This window comes from Myxine glutinosa, chromosome 5 (assembly GCF_964187855.1).
Source record: "Myxine glutinosa chromosome 5, kmMyxGlut1.1, whole genome shotgun sequence".
Taxonomy (NCBI): Eukaryota; Metazoa; Chordata; class Myxini; order Myxiniformes; family Myxinidae; genus Myxine; species Myxine glutinosa.
The window spans coordinates 179,871,133-179,888,557 of NC_136265.1; the positions used below are offsets into that span (position 1 = coordinate 179,871,133).

The 17,425-nt window shown below is 46.6% G+C and overlaps 1 protein-coding gene across 4 annotated transcripts in view; it reads right to left on the minus strand.

The window, feature by feature from the left end:
- Positions 1–17,425, minus strand: part of LOC137413356 (sodium-dependent dopamine transporter) — a 148,687-nt gene that overhangs the window by 124,746 nt on the left and 6,516 nt on the right. For 2 of the 4 annotated variants that reach the window (XM_078779176.1, XM_078779179.1), the window contains exon 2: positions 11,214–11,409. The exons of the other annotated variants lie outside the window; for them this stretch is intronic. In XM_078779176.1, coding sequence (XP_078635302.1) covers positions 11,214–11,409 — 196 coding nt within the window. The remainder of the gene's footprint in view (positions 1–11,213; positions 11,410–17,425) is intronic. 4 annotated transcript variants of the gene reach the window in all.

Genomic DNA, 17,425 nt, shown 5'->3' on the forward strand with positions numbered 1-17,425 from the left:
AGCATGGGGATGAGCGTTGTCATGCTGAAAGGTTCTCAGTTCTGGGTGGTCTAGCAGGAATGGCAGCAGATGAGGTCGCAGGATGTTATCCACATACCGCTGGGCGTTAAGATTCCCATCCACAACCACCAGTGGCGTCCTGTACCGGCCTGATATGGCTGCCCACACCATCACACTTGGGCCACCCCACCTGTTGGCTTGACGCACGCAACAATCGGCATATCGTTCGCCAGTTCTTCTCCAGACACACTCACGCCCATCAGGACTGTCCACACAGAACCTTGACTCATCGCTGAAAGCGACCTCGTTCCACTGCGCCAAGGTCCACCGCTGATGCTGCTGGCACCATCTCTGACGGTTGCGGCGATGGGCAACCGTCATCACGGGGCCTCTGTATGGTCTTCTGGCAGTCAGACCATAGTCATGCAGTCGTCTTCGTGCAGTATCATTGGAGATCCGTGGGTTTGCACGCCCCGGAGTTTCTGCCGCAGTGCGGGATGCTGGACGGAATCGATCCCGCAGGTGACTTCAGACCATCTGCCTGTCCTGCCTTGCAGTGGTGACTCTTGGCCTCCCTGATCGAGGTCTGTCATCTGCAGAGTTGTGGAGGGTGTCTCTGTCCACCAGGGCCGATATCGTCTGGTGTGAACAGCCAAGGCGACGTGCCACCTCACGGTAGCTCAGTCCACCTTGCAGCATGCCCAGGGCACGCTGCCGTTGATCCTTTGACAATCGTGGCATGTTGATTGAAATGCCCATTTTGCACTGGCCTTTTTAAAGCCAATATCAAGACATCACGTGCAGCTCATTAAAATCATCCCGTACCCCTTGGCTAATCACTGACAGTCAAAACGGCTGTTCAACAGCTGTGCTATGAAGTGACCATTGAAGGTTCAAGTGACCATCCGTGACCGTTTTGTCTGACAGTGAGGACACTATTGTCCACAAATAAGTTCACACATTTACTATACGCAGTGTTATTGTTGATATTTAAAGGTTTCAAAGGTGGTAAGTTTCTTTTGTGTTTTCGGTCTTTTTGAAGTTGGTCAAAATGGTCAAATTTTTCGGTCAAAATGCCCATTTTGCACTGGCCTTTTTAAAGCCAATATCAAGACATCACGTGCAGCTCATTAAAATCATCCCGTACCTCTTGGCTAATCACTGACAGTCAAAACGGCTGTTCAACAGCTGTGCTATGAAGTGACCATTGAAGGTTCAAGTGACCATCCGTGACCGTTTTGTCTGACAGTGAGGACACTATTGTCCACAAATAAGTTCACACATTTACTACACGCAGTGTTATTGTTGATATTTAAAGGTTTCAAAGGTGGTAAGTTTCTTTTGCGTACAGCTATTTGATCTTCATTTCAACAATATTGATAGATAAAGGTGATATAATACAACAAATATCATGAAACATTTACATTTTGTAGTCCATTGTATAATTTAAATGAACATAAATGCAAATTTTGCATGTGGAAAAAGTAAGTACACCCCTACATTTATCACTACTTCAAATACCTAAAATTAAAATCAGGTGAACCAGCTCAGGTGCAAGTGACAAGAACATCGTCAGAGAGGATCTTGGAGGAACCTGTCTTATTTAAACCTCAGACATTTAGTTTGGTTTGCTCTTTGTTGTTGAAGTGTGCGGCGTCACCATGCCTAGATCAAAAGAGCTCTCTGAGGCCTTCAGGAAGAAGGTTATAGATGCCTACGAATCTGGAAAGGGATATAAAAAGATCTCCAAACAATTTGAAATCAATCATTCGACTGTCCGGAAGATCATCTACAAGTGGAGAAGATTCCAAACAACTGCCAACTTGTTCAGGCCTGGCCGCCCCAGAAAGTTCAGCCCGAGAGCAGACCGCAAGATGCTGAAAGAAGTCTCTAAGAACCCCAGAATGTCATCACGGAACCAACAGGTATCTCTTGCCACTGTTGATGTCAAAGTGCACGAGTCTACCATTAGAAAGAGGGTGCACAAATTTGATCTACATGGGAGGTGTGCCAGGAGGAAGCCTTTGCTGTCCAGAGAGCACATCAGGGCAAGACTAAAGTTTGTCAATGAACACCGAGGCAAAGACCAGCACTTCTGGAACAATGTGCTCTGGCCAGATGAGTCAAAGGCAGAGCTATTTGGCCACAGTACCAAAAGACATGTTTGGCGAAAACCAAAGACAGCATTTGACCACAAGAACCTGATACCAACTGTAAAGCATGGTGGTGGAAATATTATGGTTTGGGGCAGCTTTGCTGCATCAAGGCCTGGGCAACTCACCATCATAGAATCCACTATGAATTCTTCATTGTAGCAGAGGGTGCTTGGGGATAATGTGAGGCCATCTGTCAGAAAGTGGAAGCTCAACCGAAGGTGGACCTTGTAACATGACAATGACCCTAAACATACCAGTAAATCCACCAAGGAATGGCTGAAAAGAAAGAAATGGAGGGTTCTGGAATGGCTAAGTCAAAGCCCGGATCTAAATCCCATTGAGATGTTGTGGGGGGATTTGAAACGAGCTGTGCATGCAAGAAATCCCTCAAACATCGCACAGCTGAAAGAATTCTGCATGGAGGAGTGGGAAAAATTTTCTCCCAGACGATGTCAGAGACTGGGTAGACAGTTATAAGAAACGCCTACTTGAGGTTGTTTCTGCCAAAGGGGGCAATACCACCTATTAGAGCCAAGGGTGTACTTACTTTTTCCACATGCGAAATTTGCATTTATGTTTATTTAAATTATACAATGGACTACAAAATGTAAATGTTTCATTATATTTGCTATATTATATCACCTTTATCTCTCAATTTTGTTAGAATGAAGATCAAATAGCTGTATGTTGAAATATGTTGAAAAAGTCAAAACTTTACATGGGGTGTACTTACTTTTTCACGTGACTGTATGTATGTATATATACATATATATATGAACACCACCCCTGAACCCCTGAACACCACCACCCAGTCATTCACAGTAGACAACTGCATCTCCTTCCTCTCTTTCTTCCAACGCAAAATTGACAACATCTACAACAGCTTGACCACCGCCGCACCCGCTCCCCCTCCAACCACCTGCCCCCCCTTGTCCTGCCATCCCCTGTCTCGGTTCTCCCCAATCTCCCCTACTGACCTCTCTGAACTCCTCATAGGAATGAAAACTGCCACCTGCACTCTTGACCCCATCCCCTCCAGCTTTGTCAAAGCCTCCCTCCCTGCTCTCTCTCCACTTATCATTGCAACAATAAACTCCTCCCTGTCTACAGGCATCGTCCCACCTTCCCTCAAAATTGCTGCTGTTACCCCCATTCTAAAAAAACCTGGTCTAAACCCTGACACCCTAAACAACTTCAGACCCATCTCCAACCTACCCTTTCTGTCAAAAGTTTTGGAACGCGCTGTAGCCACTCAACTCAAACATCATCTCTCTGCCAATAACCTGTATGAAACATTCCAATCCGGATTCCGATCCAACCACAGTACTGAAACTGCTCTCCTCAAAATCACCAACGACCTTCTCCTCTCCTCTGACGCTGGCAACCTCAACATTCTCGTCCTCCTCGACCTCAGCGCTGCCTTTGACACCATCGATCACACTATCCTCCTCACCCGACTTGAATCCACCTTTAACGTTACCGGCACTGCCCTCTCTTGGATTAAATCATACCTCTCTGACAGATGCCAGTTCATCTCCATCAATAACTGCAAATCCCCCACTGCTCCCCTCCCCCAAGGTGTCCCCCAAGGTTCAGTTCTTGGCCCCCTCCTCTTCATCCTTTACCTGTCCCCGCTCGGTCACTTAATCCGTCGTCATGGTCTCCAATTCCACTGCTTCGCCGATGACATCCAGCTTTTCATCTCCACCAAGTCCGTCTCCACCGACACCCACTCTATCCTGACAAACTGCATCACTGAAATAAAATCCTGGCTTCAAATCAACTTCCTCAAGCTTAACTGTGATAAATCTGAAATAATCATCATTGGCCCAAAAACGCTCACAAAATCCACCCATAACTTTGCCCTCAACATCGACGGTATCCCAGTATCCACCTCCCCTCACATCCGGAATCTTGGCGTCATCTTTGACCAAACCCTTTCCTTCGACAAATACACTAAACAGATCACAAAGTCAGCCTTCTTTCACCTGAAAAACATTGCCCGTCTCCGCTCATCCCTCTCCTCCACGGCTGCAGAAACCCTCATCCACGCCTTCATCACCTCCCGTCTGGACTACTGCAATAGCCTCCTCTATGGTTCACCCTCAAAAATCACCAATAAACTCCAATACATTCAGAACTCCGCTGCCCGTCTACTCACCCATTCCCGGACCCGTGACCACATCACCCCCGTCCTTTACAAGCTTCACTGGCTCCCCATCCCCCAGAGAATCCAGTACAAAATCCTCCTCTTGACATACAAAGCCCTCCATAACCTGGCCCCATCCTACCTGGCTGACCTCCTCTCCAGACACACTCCCACCCGCAACCTCCGCTCTGCTGGTACCAACCTCCTGACCCCCTCCATCCGGACCAAATTCAGATCCTGGGGGGACAGGGCCTTCTCCATCGCTGCTCCCACCCTCTGGAACTCACTACCTCACACCATCAGAGACTCCTCCTCACTCACCACATTCAAAACATCACTAATGACCCACCTGTTCAACACTGCATTCAACATTCAACCCACAGCATTTAACCCCTGACTATCTCTTCTCCTTCTCCCTCCTTTTGCTTTAAATATTTCCCTATTGATTCTTGTCTTTTTGCAATTGTTGTTTTCATGTATTGTTATGCATTATGTTTGCCACTCTGTCAAAGCGCCTTTGGGCTTCTGGAAAAGCGCTATACAAAATAAATGAATTATTATTATTATTATTATTATTACTAGGGCATGCCCGTACTATATCTATATCTAAAATTATATCCCCCCCCTCTATTTACATGAAATGGTTTGGTCCAAAGCGAACGGCTTGCGAGTGGTGACAATCCCCCCCCTCTATTTACATGCAATGGTTTGGTCCAAAGCGAACGGCTTCCGGAGTTTGGTAAAGAAATCGCCATCGCGTGCACAAACGCGCAGGAAAGCGAATGAATCGCAAATTCGTTTTTATTAGTTGTAAAACATAGTTTAACGCCAACATAGTTTGCAAACGTGAAATAAATGAATACGCTCTCAAATGTGCCATCCGAGGCAGAGTGTGCCCGCCACGTTCGGCACACGCGATCGTTCGCTGCTCTCTGATTGGTTGAATCGTTTTTTGGACATAGCTCGGTAAGTAATTGTCCGATTAATATGAAACCTTGAAAAGGCACATCCTCGGGTCCCCAGCAATATACCTGGCAAGTTAAAAGTATATCGGACCCGTGGTTGTCGAGAAACAGCGGTCACAGACAAACAAACGTACAGACAGAGATTACTGGAATTATAGATAGATTATATATATATATATATATATATATATATATATATATATATATATATATATATATATATATATACATATATTTTTTTATATATAGTAAATCCGCAACCGTCATTTTGACCGAAAAATTTGACCATTTTGACCAACTTCAAAAAGACCGAAAACACAAAAGAAACTTACCACCTTTGAAACCTTTAAATATCAACAATAACACTGCATGTAGTAAATGTGTGAACTTATTTGTGGACAATAGTGTCCTCACTGTCAGATAAAACGGTCACGGATGGTCACTTGAACCTTCAATGGTCACTTCATAGCACAGCTGTTGAACAGCCGTTTTGACTGTCAGTGATTAGCCAAGGGGTACGGGATGATTTTAATGAGCTGCACGTGATGTCTTGATATTGGCTTTAAAAAGGCCAGTGCAAAATGGGCATTTCAATCAACATGCCACGATTGTCAAGGGATCAACGGCAGCGTGCCCTGGGCATGCTGCAAGGCGGACTGAACTACCGTGAGGTGGCACGTCGCCTTGGCTGTTCACACCAGACGATATCGGCCCTGGTGGACAGAGACACCCTCCACAACTCTGCAGATGACAGACCTCGATCAGGGAGGCCAAGAGTCACCACTGCAAGGCAGGACAGGCAGATGGTCCGAAGTCACCTGCGGGATCGATTCCGTCCAGCATCCCGCACTGCGGCAGAAACTCCGGGGCGTGCAAACCCACGGATCTCCAATGATACTGCACGAAGACGACTGCATGACTATGGTCTGACTGCCAGAAGTCCATACAGAGGCCCCGTCATGACGGTTGCCCATCGCTGCAACCGTCAGAGATGGTGCCAGCAGCATCAGCGGTGGACCTTGGCGCAGTGGAATGAGGTCGCTTTCAGCGAAGAGTCAAGGTTCTGTGTGGGCAGTCCTGATGGGCGTGAGCGTGTCTGGAGAAGAACTGGCGAGCGATATGCCGATTGTTGCGTGCGTCAAGCCAACAGGTGGGGTGGCCCAAGTGTGATGGTGTGGGCAGCCATATCAGGCCGGTACAGGACGCCACTGGTGGTTGTGGATGGGAATCTTAACGCCCAGCGGTATGTGGATAACATCCTGCGACCTCATCTGCTGCCATTCCTGCTAGACCACCCAGAACTGAGAACCTTTCAGCATGACAACGCTCGTCCCCATGCTGCTCGCTTTACCACTGCATTTCTCCAAGGCGAGAACATCAACACCATGCAGTGGCCTGCGCTCTCCCCTGACCTGAATCCCATAGAGCACCTGTGGGATGAGCTTGGGAGATGCGTCGTTGGCAGGGCCAGGACACGGGCAGAGCTGCTTCAGACATTGAGGACTGAGTGGGACAGAATCCAGCAGCAATCCATCCAAAGACTGGTAGGCAGTATACACCGACGATGCACTGCCTGTATCCAAAACAATGGTGGCCATACACGCTATTGAAAGGGGACTGACATTGCACCCTGTGCTGTTCTGTACTGTAGAACAAACTGATGAGATGGTGTATCTTGGTCAAAAACTTGACATGTCATCAATAAAATGCCAATGTTTCAATTAGCAATTGTTGGTTTGTTTTATTTTGAACTGTTACAATTTTATTACATTTCAAACAGGTGGTAAGTTTCTTTTGCGTTTTCGGTCTTTTTGAAGTTGGTCAAAATGGTCAAAATGGTCAAATGTTTCGGTCAAAATGCCCATTTTGCACTGGCCTTTTTAAAGCCAATATCAAGACATCACGTGCAGCTCATTAAAATCATCCCGTACCCCTTGGGTAATCACTGACAGTCAAAACGGCTGTTCAACAGCTGTGCTATGAAGTGACCATTGAAGGTTCAAGTGACCATCCGTGACCGTTTTGTCTGACAGTGAGGACACTATTGTCCACAAATAAGTTCACACATTTACTATACGCAGTGTTATTGTTGATATTTAAAGGTTTCAAAGGTGGTAAGTTTCTTTTGTGTTTTCGGTCTTTTTGAAGTTGGTCAAAATGGTCAAATTTTTCGGTCAAAATGGCCATTTTGCACTGGCCTTTTTAAAGCCAATATCAAGACATCACGTGCAGCTCATTAAAATCATCCCGTACCCCTTGGCTAATCACTGACAGTCAAAACGGCTGTTCAACAGCTGTGCTATGAAGTGACCATTGAAGGTTCAAGTGACCATCCGTGACCGTTTTGTCTGACAGCGAGGACACTATTGTCCACAAATAAGTTCACACATTTACTACACGCAGTGTTATTGTTGATATTGAAAGGTTTCAAAGGTGGTAAGTTTCTTTTGCGTTTCAGTATATATATATATATATATATATATATATATATCTTTAGTCTGGAGGGAGGGTGGTTGGAGGGAGGGAGGCTATATATATATACAGACTTGGCATTTAATATGGAATATTTTTCTTTTTCTTGACTTGGGTTTACTTTCTTAACTCAGTATATCAATCTAGTGAGTTTCTTTTACACTTTGGTGATTTATTTGTTCAAAGAACCATGTCACTGATTGTCTTTTGCAGCAAGAAGTCAACAACAGGATTATATCACAGGTGGTGTGGCAAAATGTACGGACAGGTACATTTGACGATTGGCTTCACAGTCGGGTATACAAGGGTTGTTGCGTTCTGTATTAGTGGAAAACAACTGCTGCACGTCTCCAAAAGTTATTGCCGCTTCCTCTGGAGATGGTCCGTCAACTCGACAATGCTGTTTGTCATGGAGTGGTGGCTTTACGAAATTACGGCATGAAACAGCATGCTATTGCTCGGCAGTATGGCATCACTCAAGGTCAGGTGTCAAAGATCCTGAAGCGAAATGCTCAGAGGGGTGTCTCTACTCCAATACCAAGGTCAGGACGTCCCCGCAGAACCACGAGGAGGGATGATCGCCAGCTGCACCGGTTAGTCCGCAATGGCCGTACCAAGTCAGCTAATCGGCTTAGGGCTGAGTGGCAGCAACTGACAAATGTGCCTGTATCCAGAAGGCTAGTCAACCAACGACTGGTTCAAGCAGGCTATCGTGCCAGGCATCCCCTGAGAAAGCCACGCCTGACCAGACAACACCGCCAGCGCCAATTGCAGTGGGCCAGAGAGCACCGTCAATGGCAGCCAGGACAATGGAATCACGTAAACTTCAGTGACGAGTCTAGATTTCTGGTCTATCGTCAAGATGGCCGCGTCAGAGTGTGCAGACAAGTGCATGAAGCCTACAACAAAGATTGTATAGTGCCAAGAGTCCAAGCTGGAGGTGGTGGGGTGACCGTTTGGGCTGCTTTTCATGCAGGGGGCAAAACTGACCTGGTTGTTCTGAATGGAAACCTGAACCAGTTCAAGTACAGGGCCATTCTGGAAGAAACATTGCTTCCATTTGCTTGTGCAGCCTTTTGAGGAAACTTTGTCTTCCAAGATGACAATGCATGGCCTCATCGTGCTCGCATGATCCAACACTTTCTTGCTGAACGTGGTGTAGAGCATATGGAGTGGCCTGCCATGTCCCCGGATATGAATCCGATAGAGAACTTGTGGGCAGAATTAACGCGTGAAATCGACCACTTGGACCAGCAGCCGACCTCTGTGCGTGAATTGCAGCAGGCTATTGTCACTGCATGGCAAGCGATTCCTGTCCAAACCTTGGCAAATTTCGTGAACAGCATGCCTCAACGTGTACGTGCTCTCCTGAATGCTCGTGGAGGTTACACGAAGTACTGAACTGTAATTTTACTGTCCGTAATCCCAGTCATAATTTAACTTTTGTTTTTGTTAAAAAAAAAATTGGCTAATGTGCAAAATAAAGAGATACTTCTGGAAAACGTACAGAAGTTTAACACAGTACTGTCCATGAATTGAGTTCGATATCAGTTTACATCACTTTCAAGGATCAATTTATTTGTTTCGAAATGTCAAATGTGGTTTTTGTTTCTTTTAAACGTCACATTAACAAAATCTAGAATAATTTCAACATAATTCCAATGAACTTTTGGTTCTAAGTCATCTTGAAAAGTAAGTTCACCCCCACAAAAAAAATTCCATATTAAATGCCAAGTCTGTTTATATATATATATATATATATTGTTGCGGATTTGAGAATCCTGCACGTTGTAATTGTTGTAAATATCACTCTGTAAATTGTAATGATTCCTGTAAATACCTCCATTTGTGTAAAGGTCAAAGGTCGTCCCCTTAGCTGGTCCATGTACAAGCACGTAGCCAATCATAGAACCTCTCTATCGTTATTTCTTATTCTATGTTAGTTTAAGGCTCTGTTTCCCATTAATTGACTCTGCATTGCACCAAATCAAATAAGATAGATCCCCTACAATATCGCCGTGGCCTCCAAAGCGGCATTTCGCCACCGTTGCATTTGGTGGGGTTATTGGCATCATCATCGCCCCCAAACTCCATTGAACACAAGGTCATCTCGGAGCAGAAGGGGGGAGGAGTCAGCCAAGCGCCAGGAACAAGGCGTGGCTTTGCCAACGCCTCATCAAGGGGCGGGATCGGTGAGCCCTCGCGACCAATCAAGGCCGAGGCGAGCTCACCAATGGGCGTTTCCAAAAGGCCGGCGGCTTGATCGCCACGCGCCTCATAAAAGGAGGTTGGGAGGGACTGCTTAGGCAGATGAGTGAGGATGCACTGAGCAGTTCATTTGAGGAGGAGCTGAGCGTTGAGGAGGAGCTGAGAGTTGAGGAGTTGAGCTTTGACGCGCAGTTTCGATCCGCGGCTGCGAAGCAACGCCGCCGTGGGAACCAGATTGCGGTGGCGTCGGTGGCCGTCGTCTTCCAGCCTAACGTCCCGTGCGGGATCAAGCTCCAGCCAGCGTCCAGCTGAACCTTCCTCCCCTTCCAGCCATTGATTCCTGCTTCATTCCCATTCGTGTAAGTCTGACTGTCTTCTGTTTGTCTGTGTTGTCTGGGGTTTAAGTTAAGCCTGTAGATAAGCTAGAATTGCACTGTGTCTTCTTCTTCTTCTTCAAGTTATTTTCGTATCTTTCCTTCTCCCTTGGTTTCTTTGATTGTGTACATAATTAGTAATAAATTCCTGTTCTTCGTACCTTTGCCTTCTTTCCTTCACATCCGTTCGTCTTTGCGATTTCCCCCATTGAGCACCTGTGGCACGATTTGGCCAATGCATATGAATCGGGTTAGTCCTTGCTAATGGTTCGAACCGCGGGCTGCTAAAAACCGCTCGGCAAATACCATCTTGTCCGTGGTTTCGAATGGAGCTATCCACCGGCTTCGAGGAGAGGTTGGCGGCGGTGTACGGGACTCACTTGACCAATCACCTCGGCCAATCTCACCCCACGAAGAAGCGGGATAGTTTCAGGATCGGAGACGGCCAGTGCAAATAGAAGGGGGATTAACCCCCCACGCCCCGCCCCCGACCCCCCCCCCCCCCCCCCCGCTAAGGGGAGCGCCGTACTCCGTTTCCGTAACAATATATTGTCCTGTCCATGGCCGATGAAGACCGGCCATCATACGAATAACCGAAATGACCTTTAACTCCGAGGCGTATTTCAAACCTTGGCGGGTTTGTCTTTGGCGCGTGCGGGAAAGGCCCGAAGCCTTATTTAATCGGGAACACACGGGGTTAATCCGAACCCAAGGAACAAAGAAACGAAACAAGACAATAAATTGAAAGTCAACAAATAATGATTTCATGAAAATAATGCAAGCAATTAAAATGAATGTGAAGTTAAAAACTATTTCATAATTTGAGACATTTCCATCAGACTCATATACAAACAAGGGAGAAAGATAACTAAAAAATAACTTCCCTTACTGTAGGGCTGACCCTCAACTGTGGCCCCAAAGTGCGTCGAGGGCGTGTTGGTCATTGCTGCCGGTGTAGCCGCATGTGCAGGGCGCACCCTGATAATGGCTCCGAACCCACGCGTCAGAAAACGCCCATGCACGAGCAGGCACTCAACCAGCCCTCCCTCGCTTCCACTGCCAAGCGCAATGCGGCCCCAGCTCCCCTGAAAGACACCACAGTCCAACAACACCCCCCTCTTACAATGTTGCAAAAACTCCACAATGCTCCGAAGGTGCTCTGCACAAGCGCGCGCAAGAACGACCATCCACCACGCAGCCAGGACCAGAAGAGAACAACCAAGATGGCGAGACAGCATATTTTTCCCTTCAGCTCTTGAATGTTCGATCGCTGACGTCACACTCTGTCCAATCACCGAGCGCTACTCAATCATCCCATTGCGCCTCCACCAATCACGAAGGCCGGGGTGTGGCCTCCTCATTACCAGTCGATGTGGGCGGAGTCTAATCTCTGTTCGGCAATGTTCGGATAAGTGTCAGGGTTTACTTGCCATTTGGCAAATGCTGTTTCTGTCGGACCTGGCGGCGTGGTTGACTAATGGAGCCCATTGCCCGGCCGGCTGAATTTTAGAAGAACACTAGCAGAAGTACCCGGTGTTGCCGGGCGGGAGAGGGGAGGGGGAAAGGGGAGAGGAAGCAGGAGAGGAAGGGGGTTCATATATATGCTGGTGGGGGAATGTGGCTCATGTTTCTGAGTTAAGTGTGATCCCGATCAGGAAGAAGAAGAAGCCGTACTGCCAAATTCATACACTTCCGGAATAGTTTGATCCATTTGTATTCAAATGTCTGGTGATTGTTTTGTATTTATTTATGCGAATGTGTACTTTTATATAACTTACATTTTGGGGGGGGGGGGCTAAAACACTCCCAGGCACTCACTGATGAACCTCTGAAAGTTTGATGAAGATCCGTTCAGCCATCTCTGAGAAAAATGGCGACAGACAGACAGACAAACATCTCTCTTCTATTGTAGACTCGCTGAATTGCCCAGGTTCTTTTTGAATGAATTAAATCTTCTGCACATAGGTCTGACGCGAGCCCAGTATCAGTTAGTGCTCAACGATTCTTTGTTCTTTCTTCTGTTGGGCCCCGCGAGAGAGAATTTTGAAAGCATGTGTTGCAGTCAGTCAGATATTCCTATTAAGTGCATAAGTTGTACTTCAAGATAATTTTGAAAGAAGAAGAAGATTTATTGTGTAATGGGCCCAGCCCGGCCGAGGTGGCCTTGACCGGCCTCGCCACCGAGCCTATAACCTTCCCGGGTCCCATCCCAACATTTTTTGTTTCAGAGGTTTCCTCCTATCTTTCACCGTTCAGGAGATTAGCGCATGCAGACAAACAAACAAACAAACAAACAAACAAACAAAAACTTTATTTATATTTATACTAGCCGAATGCACCCAGCGCTTCCCGGGTTCTTTTTGAATGAATTTACTACTATAATTCAGCTTTTACTCGCAGCCATAGAAGATTGACTACTATAATTCAGCGCAGCTTTTAATTGCGAAATGGGCCCAGCCTGGCCAAAGCGGCCTCGACCGGCTTCGCCACCTAGCCGATAACCTTCCCGGGGCCTGTCCCGACATTTTTGTTTCAGAGGTTTCCGCCTATCTTTCACCGTTCAGGAGATTAGCGCGTGCAGACAAACAAACAAAAAACAAACAAACAAACAAACAAAAACTTTCTTTTATATATATAATAGATAGAAGATAGATAGAAGAAGAAGAAGATAGATAGATAGAAGATAGATAGAAGAAGAAGATTATGGAAAAATCACAGGGAGGCAAGCACATACAGGGGAATTTAACCTTACATACCATACCTAGATAGCACAACTCCTCCATGTGGAGACACTGAAACACTTAACCGGATATTTGACGCTACTTAGATACATCGAGATGGCTACTTCTTCTTCTTCTTCTTCTTCACGACACTCGGAGCATGCTAATTTATACGATTCTGACTTTCCTAAGGTATTTCACTGTTTACCGTCACAAACGTAACAATATACATATGTACATATATATATATATATATATATATATATATATATATATATATATATATATATATTGTTGCTGTTTTTAGAACCTTCACTTTGTCAATTTAGTAGTAAATTTCCTTATAAATAACCCCTGTGTACATTTCCCCTTAATTGGCTGTTAATTGAAATAAGTGCACCTTAGTTAGTCCACATTGCAACACGTAGCAAATCATAGGCCCTTTCGTAGTTATTTCATTATTCTGTGTTTCAGGTAAGGCTATGTTTCCAATAGATGAATCTACGTTGCATCAAATCAAATAAGATAGGTCCCTTTCGTTCTTTTCACCAAACCCCCAAAATTCCACCTCGACGGAGAGTTTTCCTTCCATCCTCCGTTTTGGCTACTGCACCTTCCACTTGGTTCACAAGTCAAGGAACACGACGTAGGCCCGAAAAGGGGGGCAGAGTGGTGGAGGTCGGCAGCTGCGGTAAGGACACCAGCCAATCAGGGCTAAGGTGAGATCGCCTGACAGGGCGTGGCTGGAGGTTCCAGAGGGTTCGCTGGGCTTTCTTATATAAGCCAGCGCATAAAGCCCTCGCAGGACTCGAAGGGAGCGAGCGTGCTAAGAGGACTTTGATGAAAGAGAACGCATGAGGCAGAGGACGCATGAGGCAGAGGACGCATGAGGCAGAGGACGCATGAGAAAGCTGCCGGTGTAAAGCCGAATACGTGGAGCTGCCGGTGTAAAGCCGAATACATGGAGCTGCCGGCTCCTCGCTTCCAGCCCGGAGCGGAGCGGACCTGCTTGCTGTGACCTGCAAAAACCTTCCAACCCGGTTGTCCCACCTGAACCTTCTCATCCCTCCATTCATTCCTGCCTGCAATTCCCCATTCATGTAAGTGAGTTTGTCTTGTTTTGTCTTGTCCCTGGGAATAAGTTAAGCCTGTATAGTTAAGAATTGCACTGTGTCTTCTTCTTCTTCTGTAAATTACTTTCGTTTCTTTCCTTCTCCTTTGGTTGTGTAAATAACAGTAATAAATACCTGTTCCTCCTTACTTTCGTTTCTTTCTCGTCCGATCACTTTCGTGATTTCTTGATTGAGTACCTGTGGCACGATTTTGGCAGAACCGCTTTACAATCGGGTTAGTCTTTGCTAACGGCTCGGATTCCGGACTGCTAAACCGCTCGGAAAAATACCATCTTGTCCGGGATTTGAGCAGGGCCACCCACCTGCTTTGTGGAGGGATTGGCGGAGGTGTCCAGAAATCCCTCAACCAATCACCTTGGCCAATCCTATCCTACAAAGGAGCGGGTGTGTCCAGGAACGGAGACGGCCAGCTTAACGACGAGGGGATTAAATTAAACCCCCCTTGGTAAGGGGAGTGCCATACTCCGAATCCGTAACAATATATATAACAATAACAATATATATAACGTAACAATATCTGTACCCACCATACTCTCAAACCTGTCTCCTTCCTCCAAATCCTGGTGGCGTCTGGTCAAATCCGTTTCTGGTGTTTGTTCCCCCTCCATCCCCTCCCCTACCTCAAATGGCTACACAGTTGACACCGCATGTGACAAAGCCAAATGCCTCAACTCCGTGTTTGCCTCAAAATCTTGTGTCCCAAACCCATCTCTCTCTGTACCCACCATACTCAGTCGAACCCAACTGCTCCTGGACTCTGTGTCCTTCTCTCCTGACAAGGTGGAGAAGTTTTTGTCAAACCTCGACTCTGATTCTGCAACTGGTGCAATTGGACCAGACGGCATCAACCCACAGGTCCTAAAATCCTGCTCTGTCGCTCTATCCCACCCTCTCTCTGTTCTTTTCACCCTCTCTTTTGCTCAAGGTCATCTGCCAGCATCTTGGAAATCAGCAAACATTACCCCTTTGCACAAAAAGGTGCAAAAACAGATCCTTGCAACTACAGACCAATCAGCCTGCTTCCAATTATCAACAAGGTCATGGAATCCATCATTGCTTCGGATATCAAATCCTTCCTCTTCTCCAATGGCTTGATCTCTGATCATCAATTTGAATTCAGACCAGGTCATTCCACTCTGGACATGTTGCTTCTGCTGTCTCAACAATGGATGGAGGTCCTCAATGCCAAACAGGAAATCAGAGCTGTCTCACTTGACATATCACATGCCTTCGATACGGTCTGGCACCCAGCTCTGCTCACCAAACTCTCCTCCTATGGTTTCCATGGAAATCTCCACCCATGGCTTGCGGACGTCCTCTCTGGTCAAAGGCAACGTGTGGCCCTGAATGGATTTCTCTAATCTCCTCTTCCTGTTCTGGCTGGAGTTCCCCAAGGTAGTGTTCTGGGCCCTGTGCTATTTCTGGTCTTCATCAATGATCTCTCCGACTCTCTGGAAAATCCTCTCTATCTCTTTGCTGATGACTCCGCTCTCTGCCGCTCCTTTCCTCATCCCTCAGATCGGCAGTCTGCAGCCTCCTCACTCTCTGCAGACGTGGACAAAAACACAGACTGGTCAAACAAGTGGAACATGTCTTTCAATCCTGACAAATCTCACACTCTTACTATGTCTCTCCGAAAAGAACGACTGGAAAACCCTCCCATCTACTTTCTCAACAATCCCCTCCAAGAAGTTCTGTCGCTCAAGATTTTGGGTCTCACTATCTGCCATAATCTTTTTTGGGAAAACCACATTTCCAAGCTGGCCTCCCAAGCCAGTCGTCGACTGGGCAATTGGCATCCTCCGTCGTGTGAAGTCCTTCCTTGGCACACCTGAGCTCCTCACCACATACAAGGCTTTCATTCGCAGCTCAATGGAATACTGTTCCCCCCTCTGGGCCGGTGCTCCTGCCTCACACCTAGCTCGGCGTCGCACTGTTGAAACCAAAGCTTTCACAATCATTGGAATCTCCTGTGATGAAGCCAACTCCGAGGACCTTTCACTCACTCACCACAGGCAGGTTGGTGGTCTTTCTGTCTTCTACCGACTCCTCTCTGGCCTTGCTCCCCCAGCTCTCTCTGTGCTCTGTCCCCCTAATATTCCTACAGGTCGCACAAGATCTGCCAGCAACCCTCTTATGGTTAAACTGCCAAAATCTAGGCTCTCTGCTCACCTTCACTCTTTCATTCCCATTTTCTCCCGCCTCTGGAACAAACTCCCCCACTCCCTTCAATCGAACTCCTCCCTCCAGGTCTTTAAAACAGCTGTTCACCACCATCTCTTATCTTCCCCCATCCAAAACCTTGATCTTTTCTACCCCTGCTAATTCACCCCAGATACACTTTTTTTTGAAATTCCAACTTCTTTCCTGGAAGTCGTTGCAGTGTTCATATGTTTTATACCTCTCCCACCTCCCCCTCCCACATTTCTCCCGATGTCCCTTCTCTCAAATGCTGTTTGTGTCCTCCCCCTCTCTCTCCATCTTGTCTACCACTCCCCTTATTTTGTGTTTTGTGTGTCGGTTTTGACTTTTTGTGTGATTAATGTTAGCTCTTTCACAAGCCTCGATCTTGTCTACCAAAAAAAAAGAAAAAAAAGCGAGTCAGCGAAGTGAACAAGCAGTACTTCAACGGACAACAGCCTTGAACAGGCTGACCCAGCAGACAGCTTTACCTGTAGGTGCAAGAGTCTTCCTAAGAAATCATCCCTTGGGTAGACATAAGATTCAAGACATCTGGCAACCCGAACCATATAAAGTGATTGAATGGAGAGAGTTTAATGTGTATGTTGTAAAATCACTGAATGGTGACAGTGAAAGGGTGGTCCACAGTCGAGAAATTCTGGATTCTTGAACTCTAGTCGCAGAAGTTGAACCGACTTGTAATTCCACTGGTGAGGACACCACCAACAATGGAAGTGTGTGTGATGTAGTGAGTGGTGATGTTGTAAAAGCTGCGACACTGCCTGAATCTTGTGATTTCTTTTCATGGGATGATGTTAGCAGCGGTTGGGTGAAGGATGCCAAAACACTGCCCAATCTATTATTTCACATTGCTGTGATGATGCGACTGATGGTCCCAGGAGTGATTCATGTTCAGCAGGGGAGCCCGATCATTTGACTGACAGTCACAGGAGTGATTCATGATCAGCAGGGGAGCCTGATCATTTTACTGACGGTCACAGGAGTGATTTATGATCAGCAGGGGAGCCTGATCATTTGACTGACAGTCACAGGAGTGATTCATGATC